Source organism: Lytechinus variegatus, chromosome 8 (genome assembly GCF_018143015.1).
Source record: "Lytechinus variegatus isolate NC3 chromosome 8, Lvar_3.0, whole genome shotgun sequence".
NCBI lineage: Eukaryota > Metazoa > Echinodermata > Echinoidea > Temnopleuroida > Toxopneustidae > Lytechinus > Lytechinus variegatus.
The window spans coordinates 16,158,194-16,178,992 of NC_054747.1; the positions used below are offsets into that span (position 1 = coordinate 16,158,194).

The window sequence follows — 20,799 nt, forward strand, 5'->3', positions numbered from 1 at the left end:
TTGATGTCCAATCTGAATTTCTCTTTAGGTAGCTTCAATTCAATTCAATTCTTTTATTTCATTTCCATTCAAAACATAATACAAAGTAATATAAAACAATACAAATCGAGTACAATTTTACAGGAGGGCATTCTTACTTCGTAAAAAAAAAAAACAGTATAATATAGAGCATAAATGGAAATGAAATAAATATTGAAGTCTTTATTGGCCACATTTCTCTTTTTTGAAATTTGTCCATATTGAAATGGATTGATTAGAGGGAAATATACTGAACTGGATTCCTACTTAATACTAATGCTACATCACACCGGCAAAACTGACACCAAACTGACCAATAGTATGTCATTTGAAATAAAGTAATCAATTTGGTTGGTCTTGAGTCGGTTTCTATGACGTGACTATGGCATTAATTAAAGTATTCCTCATAAACAGAGCAGCTTGAAGGAAATGCTGATAGTTTGTAAATCATAGAGGCAACAAATTTACAATCACAAATGATTAAAAAGAAGGAAAATATACTTGTTGATTAGCCATATATGATAAATAACTTGTTGACATGTAACAGTCCCTAATTGTTCAGATGCATCATGCAGCAGTCTTGTCATGTTCATGATTTTTAATGTCTTAAAAATGTAGCGTCATTACCGGAGCATCAGCTAGCCATTAAGTCGTTAGTGTTAGTATGTGATGATTTAAGTGGGTCCTAGGAGAGCACCACTGCTAGACAAGATCTAAAAACAAAGTCTGCTGATTCATTGATGTGCTTCAATGAAAAGTGTCCATCAAACTCAATTTTATTAGTGAGTCTAATTTGTTAGTTGTGATTTCAACGTAGGATCGATTCCAAGTCATAATAGTGATGTTCACATGTTGAGGACTTGTAACCCTAATAAGGCCCGTATTCTGAAGTCAGCCTGAGGTTTAACTTAGACCACAGTCTAATTGCGGTAAAATTATGGGAGCCAAAAATTTAGAAATTCTGTTTATATCGTGTGTTTCTTATGTTTACTATTTTATTTCATTTTGCATTCCTAACAAAGAAAAATACTTCAGTTATCATTCCCAGACCATATAAACAATTTGGATGTCATATGAGTTAATAAATTGAATGTTTACTGTTAGGGATTTGTGCCCCAATTGGCTCTCCATAGTTAAACCACAACTTAAAAATGCCAGAGTTTAAAATTAAACGTGACTTCAGAATATGGGCTTAAGAATATAAACCCTAATGGGTAATTGCAGAGTCTGGTTCATATATAGTGATCCTCAAGGATAACAAGAGACTTGATATCTAGAAGTGTCAGTGGTTGATCTGGGATTACAGCAAGTTTGAATGTAGAGAGGTTGCAGATGACAATTTTCCTTTCCCTTAGATTTAGCTGTCTATGTTCATGTATGTTCAAAGGACAAATCTGGAAATGTAGAGGGGCGAGCGCTCCTTGCGCCCTCACCTGAAACTGTCATTACAAACCATAAATTTTGTAATTGATGATTTTGTTATCCCCTTCCAGTTTGAACCTCTTGTGAATCTTGGCCTTTATTTTGTGTACATATACATTTATTTTTTTTAAAGAACGTCAGTGTCGTGTACCATGCCAGAACAATGCCCGTTGTATGAATGGAATCTGCTTGTGTCAGCCAGGATTTGAGGGATTAGCCTGCCAGTTTAGAAGTAAGTGTACTTTGTTTCCCTCTTCTTCTTTACTTGAATGAAAGATCAGATCTCACCACAGCATTCACATCCTCTGGCAAGTCATTTATGTACATTTGCCGCTCTCAACCCAGGTGTAATGCAGTAGGAAAGAATTCCCAAAGTGCTCCAGCACCTGATCAGGGTTACTGTGCTTATTCCCCTGTAATGGTATGCATTGTTACAAACAATGTTTTAAGCACTGTGTAAATGTTGCTGTTATTATTATGATGATGAACCATTGTGAGGTTGGGAGTTCAAGACCCCGGCCGCATCAGACCAAAATATGTTAAAAGATGGGGAGTTGCAGTTCTCAGTTTGGCATTCAACGATTGAAGGGATAGTGCTACGTCGATCTGATGCTGTACAGTTGCTGCCAGGCCCACGAACATTTGGGCAAAAAGAATATTTAGAGTATTTCTATTTTCAGATTTCATTTCGAACAATAAATTAAGGATTTTCATTATTATTCTTTTTTTATCATCATCATTATTAATACAATTGTAATTGTAATGATTATTATTAATTCATTTTTTAGAGCGTGATTGCCCAGAGCTTTGTCAGCATGGAGGAACTTGCATCAATGGAACATGTTACTGCTTGGCTGGATACCTTGGTGAATTCTGCGAGATCAGACGTAAGTTCACCCAGTGTTGGATCTAGTCGGGTTGAATGCATCGCCATTTCATGGGCCATATTGTTTTTGTACCAAAGTCAGCCTCTTAGAACTATTGTGTCTAATTCAGCTAGATCCACGCCTCCCCATCGGCTACTGGGGGAGTGATGCATGAAGCATCTTGTCAGTGATTTTCACTGACTGATTAATTCTGTGCCAATCAGATGCAAGGATTTTAGTAGCTTATAACAATAGTCGAGGAAAACCACTGACTATTTTTTTTTGAAATTCTCCTCCAGATGTATGTATGAGCCAACATTTTGGTAGATAATACTGAACCCTTTGCGTGCTGATGTTGCAATCTTGCACATTCGTACAATTAAATTCAACAATCGTAATGACTAGTTTTCATCCCTAACTTCAAAGTGAAAAGTTGATAAAAGGCAATAGTTATTTAAATTCAATGTATTAATATATAATGATGATAATAATTATAAGTATCAATGGTGCAATATGGAAATCTTGAATTTTAAAGAAGATAATATGGCAACACTCATTATTATCCCCACAAAATTCAGTGTGCAGACAGTTAACAGTAATTTATGACATCATTCAGATGTCACTATTTTGGATTGGTTTTCATTGGTGGTATTATTCATGCAGAAATGGAATGGTGGCAATTCCCTGTATATGGCTAGTGATAAGTTAATTTATGAAAACAAAAATCAGCATATCTTGTATTATGTATAATTACGAATACATGTAGCTGATTACCTGATGAAAATATAAATGAATAAAGGGTAGGAATATTGACTGTAAATGAATTCAATATCTTCATTGATAACAAAATATGTAGAATGGTCATAAACTAATTAAAGACTGGAACTTGATGATTAAAGTAGTAACCATTACAGAGCTGGGTAATTCTGTCAGTCTGGAAAAGGGCCTTATATGTATATTCTTTTTAGAAGAAGAAAAAGTACAGAAATTACCCAAGAACAAATAAACTAAAAAAAATGAAGCACAAAAAAAGTTGCATGACCACTATTAGCATAAATATTAGACAACATTGAATGTAATTGATTTGAATCTGTCTTTTGTCCCTCCATATAGCTGTTGAATGTATCCCTAGCTGTATCAATGGAGGATTCTGCAATAGCGGAGTGTGCATCTGCCCTGATGGATATACAGGACCATCTTGTGAAGTTTCAGGTATGGTATCCTTAAATAGTTAAGTGCTAATTGTTATTTCATTTATTTATTCTACATTTTATCATACTGCTATTTATGGTATCCCTAAATGATTCCATGCTAATTAATATTTATTCTTAGTACAAATGATTTAAAGCTACTATGGTATCATTCAATAGTTTTATGCTTATTGTTATATTCTCTGTTGCATCGATATCAATCGTTTTGCCTCCAGATTTGAGTTTATAGCATTTGATTGTAAGCAGATTTCGAATATGTAATGGTACATCCATATTTCAGATTCTTTATATCTCCTCTTAAATGCTTGGAGGTGACCCCAAAAAATTATTATCCTCTATTATCCAACATAAAAGTGGTGTTTGCAAAAAGTCTGTGTGTCATCTTTTAGCAGGAATTCCATGGTAAAGGCATTTTGCGTCTTTTCATGATGAAATAATTATGAGAAATAAAACGCAACTGGTGGGTCCACTGCAGGCAAGGCATGGCTCTTATTTTTTGACATGCCTTGTTATTCCTTTAGACACGTGACTTTAAGTAGTGTTACATTTTACTGTTAAGGTTGCAGACAGTATTCTTAAAATCGTGTGTGGGCTGGATCTGAACTTTTGCAAATTGAGGAAATTGGTGTCATTTCATATTATATCAAGAGGCTAAGGAGAGAGATCTGTTGTTGAATAATTTTGTCAGGTGCTTTTTTGTCAATGTACTTAGCTTGGTGAGAGACGTACATGTAGGGATCCTTTCCTTCTTGCCAAGTCACTAATTGTTAACTGAATTTAAGTAATTGGATTTATTGCCATTATCTTGTCCAAACATATTAGGCAACTCACGTGTCATTTGTTATTTTTATCTCATAGTAGTGCACTATATTAAATGATAGTTGTGCAATATTTCCATATTCATGTTGATCAATAAATGATTATTTGTTGATTAAATGCGCAATTGAGTCAAAGAACTGGAAGAATTGGTGATTTTTCTACCATCCTAATTCCAATCAATATTTGGAGCCCTGGAACCAAGATCGAAACTGACTGTGATCAGCAAACTCCAAGTGTGTACAGGAATCCAAATAGATATAAGCATCTACCATTTATCTACACAAGATTTGATGGATCTGCTACTTAAATAGAATTATGTTGATGAAGCAGGCCTGTAGCCAGGGTTACCAGTTTGGGGGTTCGATCCCTTATTTTCCCTTCTATTATCCTTAACCTTCTCCTAATTTTTCTTGTGAATGAACATTTTAGGGGGCTCGAATCCCTGAACCCCCTGGCTACTGGTTTGTGAAGTAATTTTCTATCTTGATGAAAATGCCAGTATCAGTTAGGAATTTGAAGAATTTGTTGTTTTCTTCCTTCCAAATTGCGATCCAGTCGGAGCCCTGGAACCAGGATTGGATCTGACTTTGATCAGTAAGATCTAAGAATGAACAGGAATCAAAGTAGATATACCATGCATCTACATACCATGCATGTACATGTATGAACATGGATACATTCTACATGTAGATGGACACTATTAACCTAATTCAGTGTCATCTTTTGGACGAAAAGGAAAATTTTTTCATTTTTTTAGGCCTTTCAACTCCACCAAGTTTTTGGATAATCTAGGAAATGGAAATTATGTCTTATCCTTGATGACATTGAAAATTAAGAAAATGCCTATTTTTCACTAGTAATAGTGTTATCACATAGTTCATCAGATTTCATGAGAGGTCTATTTGTCATTGCATTCATACATGTATGCAGTCAATTCAAGCTTTTAACCATTATTGCATTTGGCCAAATCATTTTCACCCCAAAGAAGGCCCCGAGTCATGTCGGGTTCAGATTCTTCTGGAAAATCAAACCACTGCTATCATTATCTTAGGGAACGACCATTGCAGTTCAAACTGCATGTTAAGCATACTCATTATGAAACAGATATTGCTTGTCTTGTTGGCTTTTACTGAACACTGTCATAACCAGGTAGTAATAGAGATGAATCATGGCTGGTTTGATCCAAACTCTGAGGGTGGAAAGCATCTTGTTTCTCTCCTGTTTAAGTATTTCTCCTGTTTAATTTTTTCCTACCACTTCTCCTCATTTGTCTTTTTCCTATTACCCTCATTTTCCTTTTCTAACTTTCTATCTTTTTTCTTCCTATTCATTCTCCTCCTCCTCTTCTTCTTTTTCCTGTCTTCCTCTCCTTTTGCTTCTTCCTCCAATTTTCTTTCTTTTTCTAATTGTTTTGTCATCCTTTTCTTCCACTTTCTTTTCTCCTTCTTCTTCTCCGTTCCTTCTCCTTTTTTTATTCTTCTTCCTCTTCTCCTTCTCCTGCTCCTCCTTCTGTTGTTCTCCTCTTCCTCCTCCTTCTTCCACTTCTCTATTTATTTTTCTTCTCCTGTTTCTTGCCCTTCCTCTCTTTCTTTTTTCTTCTCATTACTTCTTTTCTTCTTACCCTTTTTGTATATAGCAAAAGTTATTGGCATAATAAAAATATTTCGTACTAAAAAAGTTCAAATGATGAATTCTAGATTTATCTTCATCCTCATTAGTTGGATCCCAGCCCCAGATCGTGGTTACCCCATTCCAAGCCCAGGTCCTGGCCCTAGGAGAGGACACCACTATAATGTGTAATGTGAGGAGCAGAGATGTGGATGAATCGCCTTCATGGTACACTCCCAATGGGACTCTCATTAATACTCTGGCAAATGGTAAGTTCACTTTTTCTTTGTGTTTATGATATTTCTCCCAACTGTCTCTGAGAGAATAATACTTTACCTGTCCTTTGTATCCCTACATTTGTAAAAAAAAATTCATGAACTATGTGTACTTCCATAGTAATTTTGTAAATACTCAAATCACCACCAATATTTTCAAACATTTCATAAATGTCCCTTTTCCCTGAAGTTTGAAAGTCATGGACATGAGGGTGTTATTCTATAAAATTGTATATGAAAAAATATATTTTTACAGGCTACATTTACTAATACAATTTTTTTCTCCAATCGTTGCTACATTTGGTGTCATGATATTTAAAGAATTCAGCAGAATATGCACATTTAACAGATGTTTGAAAAGAGAATTTCAATCAACATTACATATTTGTATGCACCTAAACGTCGCAAACTTCTTAGGGGGTGTTGCAAAAAAATACTTGCAACCAATCACAAATATTCTGTTGCAATTTTACAATTGATCAGTTTAAGCTATATCAAATTAGATTACACTCCTTGTTTCATGGAACAGATTAGCAATCAATCGCAAATTTACAATTAATTGCCCGGCATATGCTTAATTTCTGGAACGGAAATAGACCTGCAATTGATTGCAAGTTTCTTGCAACGCCCCATAAGTCTAATAAAAAGAGTATGGATTTTTGACATAAAATGATTGGCAAGAAAATGACCAAGCACATAATAATAATAATGATAATAATAATACAAACGGTATATTTACCCAGGGTAGCCCCTTCAGTTCCCAAAACTGTTCTCCCAGCAGACCCTGCTATTATTACCCGGCTAAGGAATAACGGAATAACATTACACATTTTTTAAATATAATCTTTTGCTATCATATCAAAGTCCTTGTATACACGTATCTTCTTTTCTATAGGTGGTACAGGTCACAAGCATGTCAGTGTGATCGATGATCAGAACATTGAGCTGGTCATCAATGACTTCCAAATACATGATGTTGGAAACTATTCTTGCACGGCTGGACCACTCTCCAGAACTATCACCTTGATGATACTCCGTAAGTTGAAACACATCTGTTGTCCATTGCTATTCAATACTGAGTGATATGTTGGGCAACTCGATACAAATAATCTATTTGTATGCCCAACCTCTGTTTTTCACAATATCAACTTTATTTCACGATTCATGACAGACTGTGTTCTTTCTAGCAGGGTTATTCAAATAAGTTGCATTATTTTGTCCCTCCACAGCTATAACCTGTTCACACCCCTGCCTCAATGGTGGTCACTGCCAGAATGGAGTGTGTGTCTGTGCCGAAGATTACTATGGAGAATTCTGTGAATTATCAAGTAAGTAAATGTTTTATGAGAAACTAGTCACATGATATCATTATGTTATGTAACAAGTGTTATGACTCTGTGGGAAGTAGTCTGTGAAACACACAAAAACATTCTATCACTGCGAGTGATTTTCCAATAATTTAATACATTAGAACCTGGTATAGCACCTACGTGTATTCAAAGAATACAAGTATGTTTTCTTTTGTATAATATTCCTCATGGAAACATGTATTTCTGAAACCTATCCATAAAGACCATAGTTTTATGAAGACCACATATTTTGTCTTTCTTTTATAGTCTTTATACATGTTACACAGGTCTGATTCTAAAGTGATTTTTTTCTGTTCTAGATTTCACTGATACATACATACCTTGTGAACCACAATGTGAGAATGGAGCAACATGTGTGCAAGGGTTATGTCTCTGCCCTCTTGGATACAGAGGAGATACATGCTCTGAAGGTAAAGTAAGGAGACCGAATGAGAGAGTGATGATGATGATGGTGATGACAGTGATGATGATGTCCAAGTCTTTGCCTCTGTCCGCTAGTATGCAGAGGAAATACATGTTCTGAAAGTAACGTACAGCAGACAGAATGAGAGGATCTTGGGCTGGTTGATGTTTATGGTGATTGATTATCAGTGGTGGTGATAGTGGTGATGATGACGGTGATAATTGGAGCGATGATGATGATTGTGAAGATGATTATGTTTATGATGATGATGGTCTGGTTGATGATGGTCATGACTTGTTCAGTAATTATGTTTGCATCAATACGATTTCTTTTGATCTCTTTTTCTTTCCTGTAATACATATATGTACGCATATAGGAATAAGTCAACTATACTTTCTTCATTTCCAAGGGGGATCCACACTTTACGAGGTTTGCTTTTTAGTGGATCCCCCTCACATCCATTTATGCTCTATATTACACTGTTTATTTCTTTGTTTGTTTTACGAAGTAAGAATGCCCTTCTGTAAATTTGTACTTGATTTGTATTACTTTATATTGCTTTGAATTATGTTTTGAATGGAAATGAAATAATTAAATTGAATTGAATGATGTCTCTGTCCGGTAAGAAACTGAAGAGATTAATGTTCTGAAAGTAATGCACAGGGGACAGAATAAGAGGATCTTTGGCTGGTTTGGTGTTGACATTGATGATGGTATTGTGATGATGGTGGTGATGGTGATGGTGGTGATGTTTATTGTGATGTACTTGTGATGATGATAACGATGGCAATGTTGATCATGAAAATGGAGATTATGATGGTGAAAATGATGTTGATGGTGATCATAATGATGACAATGATGACAATGAAAATGGTCTTGATGGCAATTATGATGATGGGGATGATAGTAATGATGAAGAAAGTCATGATGCTGATGACATTGATGATGGTGTTGGGGTATCTATACTCATTTTGTGTCTTGTATTTTACTTTTCACAGAGATGTCATGTGATCCGATGTGTGAGAACAACGCTGTCTGTGTTCTTGGTTACTGTCGATGTCCAGTAGGATTTACAGGAAGTACTTGCAACGAAGGTAAGAAACAGTTATCTTTGATTGCCCATTATTGAAAAGTAGATAATAATAACAATGATGATGATAATGATAATAGTAATGATAATAATACTGATAATAATATTAATGATTATGATGATAATAAAATCATTAATAGTGACCCAGGGTAGCCACTTTATTTAATACACTGTATAAGCACAAACTTCCATTCACTAGCAGACATTCTACTTTTGTTTGAGCCAACATTTCAGTGACCACTTTTGCCTCCTTATATTCTCTTCCTCTGCATCCCCCAATATTTTTGCAATGATTTATTGTCCTGAATATATCACACATGTTTCATCCATTTAAAAAATGAGATGATCGCAAAGATGTGAAAAGTCTTAGCAATGTTGATACCTGTTTGAAATGTGATTTGATCAGAACAAACAAATATGATCTATTCCGATAGGCAAAAATTGTTACCAAGAGCAGGGCTCTGATTTTTCTTGTTTACAAGTTTTCAAAATTCTGTCATGGAAAAGCATAGTTTTAGCATAAAGCACCTAATATACAAAAATTACCAGTGCAATACAGGCTTACTTTGCATCAATCGTTTTGAAATTTATTGTTATTATTGGTGTATTTGAATTTTTAAAGATATCAATGAATGTGAAATCAACCCTACTATCTGCAAACATGATTGCTTCAACACCATTGGGAGTTTCTACTGTTCGTGTGCTCCTGGCTATCGACTTACTGCAGACAGGAAATGCGTAGGTAGGTACATGTAACAAGTAATCCATTTATACCTAAAAAGTGGAACTGAAGTAGTGTGAAACTAGGTTCTTAGTTGTCTGTAATAATCATGGTTGTCAGAGTATTACTGAATTATACATGTACCATACATGTTCCGTTAGGTCATTACCTCATCTACAGGCACTGTATCACAGAGGCATTCAAACTATTGCATATGACTATTATGATTGGTTAATGGTCTTGATTATTGGAATTTTTATTGAAATCCTCTTGTGAGGGGTGCCATTTCTTATCTTTTTCATACTGCTTTTTTTAAAAGATATTTATTTCCTCCGAATCTTTTTTAATACACATGTCTATTTTACTAGTGCTTTTCCAGCTAGATGATTCTTTCAAGAGGTTGGCATTCATGATTTATGTTTCATTGGCCTTGAGCAGAACTAGAGTAAATTCTTTTTTTCTGAAGCCCGATTGTGAGAACACAACAGATGATAGTTAACCCTAAATAGACTGGGCTATTTCGACGCCTAAGAAGACGGGGGGGGGGGCTGATTCAGCCCCCCCTTATGATCTCGGCCGTCGATCGCGCGATCGCGACGAAAATTGGCACACGCATTACCCATGGCATTACCTACAAAACTATAACATCAAATTCTGCAAAAAAATCCCATGTCTCATTAATTATGCTAATTTATGCGTAAAATCATAAGTTTGCTCTAATTAATAAAATAATGCCCCTGAAATGCAAATTTTTGTTTCACATACTCTAGATAGGCATCTGATCAAATTTATTTTAAAAAAATTCAACATCACATTCATTTTCTTATGTATTCTATTGTTTTTCTAAATTTCTTATGTATTTCTTTGTTTTTCGACTTTTTGTTTTTTATTGTTTTTTCAATGGAAATTGTCGGGGACTTTATTTCGACCATAAAAAAGATAAAATTAATTGATTTCAAGCAGTAAAAGGAAAAATAATGATACATTTATGAATTTTGGCTAAAAACACTATTTGCATTGGATTTGTACACAAATTCACGTTTTTGAGTAATTTTGGGTCTGCATGCACTTACAAAATGTTGTGTAATTTCGGAACCCCGTATCAGGGGGTCACAATTTCGGTTTCAAAAGTTGCGCGAGACATGAAAGTAAAAAGTCAGCGAGCAACGCGGTCAAAAAGTCTTTTTAGGGTTAACATAAAGGGTTGCACAGCCAAGGTGTGTTCTTACTATCTTGTTTTTATTGTCTTTAGACATTGATGAATGTGAAGGTGAACACAACTGTGAGCAGCGATGTCTGAACATCATTGGATCATACCTATGTGCTTGCTACGAGGGATCCATCTTAGAGGCTGATGGCAATACTTGTGTGGGACCTTCAGGTTGGTTTTTGTCTCACCTGCGAAGCAGAGTGAGACTATAGGCGCCGCTTTTCCGACGGCGGCGGCGGTGTCAACATCAAATCTTAACCTGAGGTTAAGTTTTTGAAATGACGTCATAACTTAGAAAGTATATGGACCTAGTTAATAAAATTTGGCCATAAGGTTAATCAAGTATTACTGAACATTCTATTAGAGTTTCATGTCACATGACCAAGGTCAAAGGTCATTTAGGGTCAATGAACTTAGACCATGTTGGAGGGATCAACATCGAAATCTTAACCTGAGGTTAAGTTTTTGAAATGTCATCATAACTTAGAAAATATATGGACCTAGTTCATGAAACTTGGACATAAGGTTAATCAAGTATCACTGAACATCCTGCACGAGTTTCACGTCACATGACCAAGGTCAAAGGTCATTTAGGGTCAATGAACTTTGGCCAAATTGCGGATATCTGTTGAATTCCCATCATAACTTTGAAAGTTTATGGATCTGATTCATGAAACTTGGACATAATAGTAATCAAGCATCACTGAACGTTTTGTGCAAGTTTCAGGTCTCATGATTAAGGTCAAAGGTCATTTAGGGTCAATGAACTTTGGCCGAATTGGGGGTATCTGTTGAATTACCATCATAACTTTGAAAGTTTATTGGTCTAGTTCATTAAACTTGGACATTATAGTAATCAAGTATCTCTGAACATCCTGTGCGCGTTTCAGGTCAAATGACCAAGGTCAAAGGTCAATGAACTTTGGCCGAACTGGGTGTATCTGTTGAATTACCATCATAACTTTGAAAGTTTATGGATCTGATTCATGAAACTTGTACATAAGAGTAATCAAGTATCACTGAACATCCTGTGCGAGTTTCAGGTCACATGATCAAGGTCACAGGTCATGTAAGGTCAATGAACTTTGGCCATGTTGGGGTTTTTTGTTGAATAACCATCATATCTCTGTAAGTTTATTGGTCTAGTTCATAAAAAGTGGACATAAGAGTAACCATGTATCGCTGAACATCTTGTGCGAGTTAGAGTAGTATTCAAAGTCAGCACTGCTGCTATATTGAACCGCGTGATGCAGGTGAGACGGCCAGAGGCATTCCACTTGTTAAGATTCAATTTTTGTTGTTAAATCGATAACATTTACGTGCACTTCTTTTTCCTTATAAAAAGAAAGTAATTATTAAAGATAATTTGTATAAAAGACTACATACATTGCAAATACATTCCGCAGAAGGAATGACCAATATCAATAAATATGTACTGCATTCATTGTCCTAAAAATGTCTATGATTGTTCTTTGAAAGCTTGGATACATGCAAAGTTTCAGATGTTGTTCTTAGTGTTATTGTAATTCTGTGTAACAAATCACATAAAGAATTTGTATGATACGACAAGAAAATGCAAGTGGCAACCCACTCTCAGCCACAAGTATATTTGGTTGTCTAGTCTTCCATAAGCGCGATTTTCAACAAAAAAGAGTAGAAGCGGCTTTTCACATTTCCAGTCATCTGGAACTCAAACTATTAAATGCATTTGAAATTCAAGTCAATTAATCATGTCAAAATTTACATTATCGCATTCATAATACCTGTTTCTCCATCAGACCTCACTGTACCTCTCATGGTGATTATTTCCCATTGCCTTTGTACAGGTTGTGTGTATGAGAACCATCTGTATCCATCGGGTACCACCTGGACAGTGGATGGGTGTACCGAGTGCTCCTGTGATCTGGGTGTCACCACCTGTACCGACTGTCCGACACCAAGTAAGTTGAGCATGCTTTTGGACAGTACAAATTTAACCAAACTCAGGAATGTCATTTCCTTCAGCTTTTTGAAAGTGTATGTAACTTTAAGTCCTAGAATATTACCTGGGCCCCATCTTACAAAGAGATACGATTGATCCAATCAATCTTACATGTCATTGTGTGGAAATCCATCCATGAAATAATTTTGTCTTCAGGAAATTTGCATCCTTAGTAAACAAAGAGAATCAGACTGAATGTTCAAGAGATTGATGAATGTATGAATATTCATCATATCTGGAAAATATTTTGAACATATTTGCATTTTAGATGTTGACATTACTGGCAGTCCATAGTTGCAATTGATGGGATCAATCGTAATTATTTGTAAGACGGGGCCAAGGTCTCATGATATGTATTCCAAAACTAAAAACCCTGCTTTATGAATTTATGTTCAAAGTTACTTTTTGTTTCATCAGTCAATGGAGCTTAGAATTCACCTTCAATAAATGCCTGACCATGTCAGGCCTAAAACAGTGAGGTCATTTTTTCACAAATGTTTGCTTGTTTTATTTTTTACCATGCATAATGAGTAATACCTTCATGTGTAGATAACTCATTTAACTAAAACATGGCTTGAAATATTTCAAATGAATGTGGAATTAAATAGCTATGAATTGTCATCTCTTGTTTCAGAATTCCAGCAGTGCACATACCAAGGTATCGAATACGACCATTCCACCAACTGGACATCACCGTTTGACCCCTGTGACCACTGCAACTGTACGGACGGTCAAGTGAAATGTATGAGAGAGATCTGTGATATACAGTGTGATTATCCTGCTCCTCACCAAACAGAATGCTGTCATGAATGCACAGGTATGTTGAATAGATTATTTGTAAATGTCACTTGCGTATACATTCACAGTGAGCCTAACTTTGCAAAATGGACACAATTTGCTGTTTTGTAGCATTTTCCTGTTTCATGTACGAATCCAGATTGGAGAAATCTCAAATGGACAGATTTACCTGTTTTAGGCACTTTTTAGAAGGTTATCTCTGTGATACGTTGTATATTTTATGTATTCAGCTGTTAGTTCTCCTTTTTTCCATCAGAGTATGCAAGAAAATGGGTAACAATAGATATGGTGGATTTTAGTTACTTTACTTTCAAACAGTTTATTTACTTTATGTCACATCATTGGCATAATTGGCATGTGTGGATCGTTGTGGCCCAGTGGATAAGTCTTCTGACTGTGAAACAGAGGGTCGTGGGTTCAAATCCCAGCCATGGCGTAATTTCCTTCAACAAGAAAATTATCCACATTGTGCTGCACTCGACCCAGGTGAGGTGAATGGGCACCCGGCAGGATTGATTCCTTGAATGCATGAGCGCTGAAAGGCAGCTCGAGCTAAAGCCAGGGTAATGATAATAATAACGCGCCTCGGAATAGAATATTTCTAGATAGATGGCGCTATACAAATGCCTATTATTATTATTATAATTATTATTATTAAAAACTCTGCATTGTTCATGATGCAAACAAACTTAAACATTTTTAATGTACAGTACTTAAAAAGAGACACTATTCCTATCCTTATATTTTTTTTCCTAGGGAAACCAACTCTACTTGTGTTGTTGCTCATTTTGTGATTTATGCACTGCTAAGTTTGTGTATCAGTCTACTCTGAATATTTGAATCTATATTTTTGCTGTATTTATTTGTTAGCTCCAAACATTTGTGAGCTATTTAAAACTCTGTATTTCCTACAATTCTCTTTTTATTTTGATTTAGATTGTTTGTATGAAGGCAATGTGATCAGGAATCATCTTTATTTCTCTCCCATGAGTCAACAATGCACAACTTGTATTTGCCAGGTGAGCTAACAATAATTAGCCAGATTTAATCTAGTTATCTTTCATTCTTTGTGAGAATCGTGCTCGGCCCACTATTTTGTTTTGATAACAGATCTACAATTTAAATAAAAATTATGATAATCATTATAACTATCATACACTGTATATTCAGTCTTGATTAGTTTTAGTTCTTTGCTGTTTTTGGTGAGCCCATGTAAATTTATTTAATTGTTGTATTACACTTGGTTGTAGAATGTGATAATGATTACTTGGTGAAAAAATAAATTTATCATTTACAATAAACTTAGGAAATGCATACTCTTTTTCAGACTGTTTCATCCCCACAGCACCATCCCTTATGATATACCATTGAATTTCATGCAAATGAAGTGATTGCTTTTAACCATGGCTATTTTTCTTTTGCAGGATGGTAATGTCCGATGTAGTAATGTTAGCTGCCCTGAGATAGACTGCTCCAGACCTGTGCAGGGTGAATGCTGTCTAACATGTGAAGGTGAATAAAATCATAAGGCTTTGTTTATGATGGGGGAAATAGCTACTTGTATGATGGCAATAATGGTCATGGTGATGATGATTTTAATATTGACAATTTTGACACAAGTGAAAAAGACAATTTATTTTATGATATATTTTGTGTTGTTTAAGGGCTAATGTCATTTACTTGAATGTTAGTATCGATTTATTATGATTTTCATATGTTTACTTTGAATAGATAATTGTGAGTTCCAAGGTTCTGAGTACCAGGATGGAGAGACGTTTACGGTAGAATCCCTGGACTGCAGTGTCTGTAAATGCAAGGTAAGTATTTTGACTTTTTACCCTGCTGACTTCCGAAATATGAAAATCCTATTAGCCATATTCTGATCTCCAGTTTGGCTCAATTCTATAAATCTGTGTTTCAGCTATGGATAGCAAACTCTGGTAAAGATCTTTTACAATTTATATAGCAAATTAAATTTTTGAAAGAGAAACGCAGGTAATTTAAGAAGCATACAGTCTAATAATATTTTGAAATGTTTGGCTTGCCATAATTTCATTGAAGACTCGAATTGCATACCCATGCACAAGTTTCTGTTTATACATGTATGTTACATACATGTAGTTAAGCCGTTTGTGAACAAATATATCCAAAACAATTTTTTTCCTTTTATAATTGAAATTAAAGTGTGTGAAAAATCAATAAATGTTATCTTATATTTTAGCTGACAAAAACTGCTAAATATAAAATTTTTCTATTCTCCCATTCCTGAACAATGGCTTTAAGCTGTACATTTGTGATATTTGCTAAAACTGGGGCTCAAGGCAAAAAGCCGGAAACGTTCTTGAATTTCATGAACATTCTTCAATTTTTTTAATACAGAAAGGTGTCGTTGAATGCCGTCCATTTGACTGCCCAGCTCTGAACTGCTCCCGTAACGAGAGAGTCCAGCTTCCCGGGGACTGCTGTCCCAAGTGTATCAGTGCCGTACCTGGCTGTGTGGATAAGTATGGTCTTCTCCATCAGTATGAGACAACATGGACTGATCCCAGGGATAACTGTCTCACCTGCACATGTTTGGTGAGTAAGAAAGCTATCAGACATCCACGGTTGAGTCCACGGTTTATGCAGATTTCCTGTATAAATTACGCTTATTTTAACGCGTATATTAAGAAATGTCGAATACTGATGTGCGCTTCTGTCACAGTGCGCCAAATTGACGCCTGTTGCCATGGTTATCCACGCTATTTTATTCATGAGTCCATTGTTTTTTATTCATGAGTCCACTCTTCAAACTGGACTAGTGAATGAAAAAGCGTGGATAACCATGGTAACAGGCGTCATTTTGGCGCACTGTGACAAAAGCGCGCATCAGCATTGGACATTTTATACACGCGCCCGATACACGCTAAATTGAGCGTAATTTATACAGGAAATCCGCATAAACCATGGATTCAACCGTGGGTTTTCAAACCCACCTTTGTGAATTCAGGCCCCTTAGTTTGGTTTCATAAAGATGTTTTACAATAACAAATGTGCAGTTTCTATAGGTTTACTATAAGCCAGTCAAATTGAATGATTTCAGTAGCTTGTAACTGTTTTATTCTGTAACAAGTTTCATGAAACGGGCTGCAGTTCACACCTAAACAGTTATCACAAGTATTTTTGCTCCCTGTTTTAACTTCTTTTTTTTCTGGACTTCGTATGCATAGTAGATAAATGTACCATTTCAACAAACCCTCGCACAGGTGAAATATGTTGTTGGCACAATTAAGGTTATTTTTTTATAAATGTAGATCATTATTTATGATATTCTTTTTTTATTTTATCATAGAATACTGGAGAAGTACAATGTGCAAGGGAGCAGTGTGAGTTTAACTGTAACAACCCAGTCCATGTTAGAGGCCAGTGCTGTCCAGATTGCAACGGTAAGTGTGTTTGATCCATTTTCAGTTAATGACAAAATTGTTTTAATTTTTCCTTTGATCTTATTTCTAGTATATTTTCCATAACAGCATTTTTTTTACTTGACCCAAGATTTAGAGTGGATTGTTTTGAGTAATTAGTCAAGAAACTGAGCGTTTCATCTGCATTCGTTGTATGACAAGTTTTTTTCATAAACCGAGAAGCAAGGGTGTCTGACTGTTACTATAGTCAAGTTTTGATAAAATTTCCATCTGACATGTCTGTTCATGCGACGCTCCCTCAAACTTTAAAGTCTGCGCAAAACAATCAAATTTTTACTTCTACCATGTTTTTGATATATTTTGCAGGTTGCTACTACAATGGTATTGGTTTCTCATATGGTGCCACATTCAAATCTGCCTTTGACAAGTGTGATTCTTGCATCTGCCTTGGTGGGGATGTCATCTGTGAGCCAACCAGCTGTAACGTTCAGTGCAGCGCCCCCTACCATCCACCTGGAGAATGCTGCCCTCTATGTGAAGGTATGGTACATGTACATGTATAATGTTGAGTAATTGTATTGCCTACATTGAAACCTGTTGTGTGATGACCTGTCTGTGAGGATTGAATGTTTTGATAGGCCATTGTGGCTCAGACTTTTGTTGTCTTTAATTGTGATGATTCGTGATATACTTTTGTACATCTATTGCAAATCGTCAGAAGTATATTGCAAATTCTCTCTTGACGAAAATAACAAATTGCATGATTTCATTTGCTTATAATAGAAATGGGATTCCCATATGATATATGTGCGTGTATATGAATGCAATCAGGGTTACTTGACATTTTCTCCGGTGACATTTGGTCTGCTTTATTTTTCCCATACTAATCGTATGACCACTATCAACCCTGGGTTCAACATTATACCCTATGCTAAATCTCACATAAGACCCTATTGTGACCCTTACCCTAACCCTACTTGGTCTAAATTGTGCCCAGAGCAATTGTCGCAGGACCAACTGTCGCGTCAACGCAATCAGTCTTGGGTATATTTCAGATTTGAAATGTTTATCTTTGTTAGATGTGAATATACCTTGCTGATAAATTTTCATTAAATGATTATCCCACATACATGTAGTAATTCAATGTTTTGAGGATCAATGCATCATACTGGTACATGTACCTTTAATAATGTTTGACACTGTTTATATGGTACGTTTGGAAAATTATATACATCTAGCATGTACATGCTGATGTTCTTTGAATGAACCCATCAGAGTTAAATCGTATGAATGAACAGAATGACAGAAGCAGAAATAATATATGTACTTGTATTATTGTGAAACAGGAATGAAAAAAATAAAAATCAATTTTGGTTTTTTGGTACAATGTAGACTGCTATTTCTTGGGTCAGATCATCCCTGATGGTGAATACTTCAATCCTGCCCTCGATTCTTGCAAGACATGTCACTGTGATGTAAGTTTTGCATTAGATTTAGAAAGTGCTTTACAGTGTGAATTATATATACATGTTACTCTTACTTGTTTTTTCAAAGCAGAATTTTATTGGATGTGAAATAATTGTAATCTCATTGAATTTTAATGATTGGAGAAATCGTACAAGAAAAGATGCTAAGTCCACATCTACCTTAGATGATGTGTTAGTATGAAAAAGTGTCATTGAGGGCATTTGTGTCTAATGGACACACTGCCGCAGTTATTTACTTGGCTCCTCTAAAAAAGACACAAATATCTGGGGTTACCCATGTGGATACACATGACATGACTTATTTTAACTATATCTTAATGAACACAGTACAATACAGATGGTCATTTTATGACCATCTTCATGATGAAATACAATGTGTTAGTGAAAACCTATAATTTTTTTAATCATGAATGAATTGTTTGAAATTTTATAAGAATTTTACCAATTTATCCCAGTTACATGTAGAATATTAATACTATAATCTTGATCATAGTTCTTACATATTGAAATTTTTTGCATAAAATAAGATCTTCATAAGACAACTTTCTCGATTTTTATTTCTATTATTACTACTGTCATTATAATGATTATTTTTGTTGTTATTATCATTGCTATCATTATTGCATTACTTGGAATAAAAGTCAATGAATTTCTTATGTTATTTTCATATATATTACAGAAAGGATCAGTTCAGTGTACCGAGAGAGAACAATGTCCAATGCTGAACTGTCCAGTGACAACCACAGTGGCTGGAGAATGCTGCCCATCTTGTGCTGGTAAGATAGCCACTCTAAGACGATATTCCTCTCGAAGAAAATTGAAGAAATTTATTTTTCATTAGTTATTGTACAATTACACAAGGAAATAAGAGTGCTATAAAGTACTTCCCTAAATTAGAATTAATAAAGACATATAAAACGTCTTTCTTACATGAATCCTGCAAGCGGTTTTTCAATCATTACCTATTCTTACACTTTGTCATAGACAAAACAATGAGGAATGCATTTATAATTATCTGTCAAGATTTTAAGCGCCATTATAAGAGGTTCCTTTTAAATATATGGCACAGAAACATTTGTCAAGTTACCTAAATTATCTCATCTAATAATGGACAGGTTCAAATAAATGATGACATAAATTCTAGACAAGGCAGAATATTTTATGTGTAGACCCTACATCATCCTTGTGGAGCGCTGTACTTTGTATATCACCGATCAGATGTTTAACATGAATGATCTCTGCTTTTCATACATTAGCATTGCAATGTAATTTAAAAATCACTGTTTAAAAAGTGTGATGAGCAACTTAATACATCATATTTTTAATTACATTCCCTTTCAACTCATTTTGTATCTATTTTATTTTTCTCCAATCTAAAAAAGCAACGTGATTTAGACCAGAGGGAAGTCACATAATTTTTTTAGCTCACGAAATATAATGTAATGTCAGACATACCCTGGTAACGATCTTTTCCTCTAGATGCCTTCTGTCGTGGTGATGATGGAAGTGAACATAGAAGTGGTGACACATGGATCTCATCTTCTGATCCTTGTCAAGAGTGTACCTGCTTGGTAAGAAGACATTGATGCATGAGGTGTTAGCGATGCAGTACTGGTGTTAGTAGTATGGTGTTGGCATAAGTGGTATGGTGTTGGTGTTAGTGGTGTGATGTTGGTATTTGTGTGTGGTGTTTGTGTTGGTTTTGGTGTTAGTGGTTATTTTGATGATCCAGATGGTGATCAATGTTGATAGTGGTGCAAGTGTTAGCTTTTGGCATTAGTGTTGGTTTGATTGTTCAGATTACTGTTGGTGTAAGTGTTAATGAAGGTGGTGTTGATATTGGTGTCAATGGTTATTTTGATGATCTAGATATAATCAATGTTGATAGTGGTGTTAGTTTTTGGCATTAGTGTTGATTATTTTAGTGCAGATGATGATTGATGTTTGTGGTGTTATTGAAAGTGGTGTTAATGTTCTTGGTAAATTTGATGGTTCAGATGAAAATTGATTTTGGTGGTGTTAGTAATTTTCATAGTGTTGGTGAATGTGGCATTGATGATAGAGAGTTTTTGCCATTGCAACAGGGCCAGATTCTACAACATAGTAAATCTATTGA

The 20,799-nt window shown here is 35.3% G+C and overlaps 1 protein-coding gene across 1 annotated transcript in view; it reads left to right on the forward strand.

The window, feature by feature from the left end:
- Positions 1-20,799, forward strand: part of LOC121419513 — a 331,043-nt gene that overhangs the window by 285,548 nt on the left and 24,696 nt on the right. Inside the window, exons 161-181 of the mRNA XM_041613966.1 lie at positions 1,574-1,672; positions 2,229-2,327; positions 3,420-3,518; positions 6,055-6,213; positions 7,115-7,255; positions 7,449-7,547; positions 7,889-7,999; positions 8,991-9,086; positions 9,705-9,824; positions 11,056-11,184; positions 12,840-12,953; positions 13,629-13,811; positions 14,729-14,811; positions 15,217-15,304; positions 15,524-15,609; positions 16,172-16,369; positions 17,124-17,217; positions 17,563-17,736; positions 18,589-18,671; positions 19,363-19,459; positions 20,163-20,254. Coding sequence (XP_041469900.1) covers positions 1,574-1,672; positions 2,229-2,327; positions 3,420-3,518; positions 6,055-6,213; positions 7,115-7,255; positions 7,449-7,547; positions 7,889-7,999; positions 8,991-9,086; positions 9,705-9,824; positions 11,056-11,184; positions 12,840-12,953; positions 13,629-13,811; positions 14,729-14,811; positions 15,217-15,304; positions 15,524-15,609; positions 16,172-16,369; positions 17,124-17,217; positions 17,563-17,736; positions 18,589-18,671; positions 19,363-19,459; positions 20,163-20,254 — 2,444 coding nt within the window. The remainder of the gene's footprint in view (positions 1-1,573; positions 1,673-2,228; positions 2,328-3,419; positions 3,519-6,054; positions 6,214-7,114; positions 7,256-7,448; positions 7,548-7,888; positions 8,000-8,990; positions 9,087-9,704; positions 9,825-11,055; positions 11,185-12,839; positions 12,954-13,628; positions 13,812-14,728; positions 14,812-15,216; positions 15,305-15,523; positions 15,610-16,171; positions 16,370-17,123; positions 17,218-17,562; positions 17,737-18,588; positions 18,672-19,362; positions 19,460-20,162; positions 20,255-20,799) is intronic.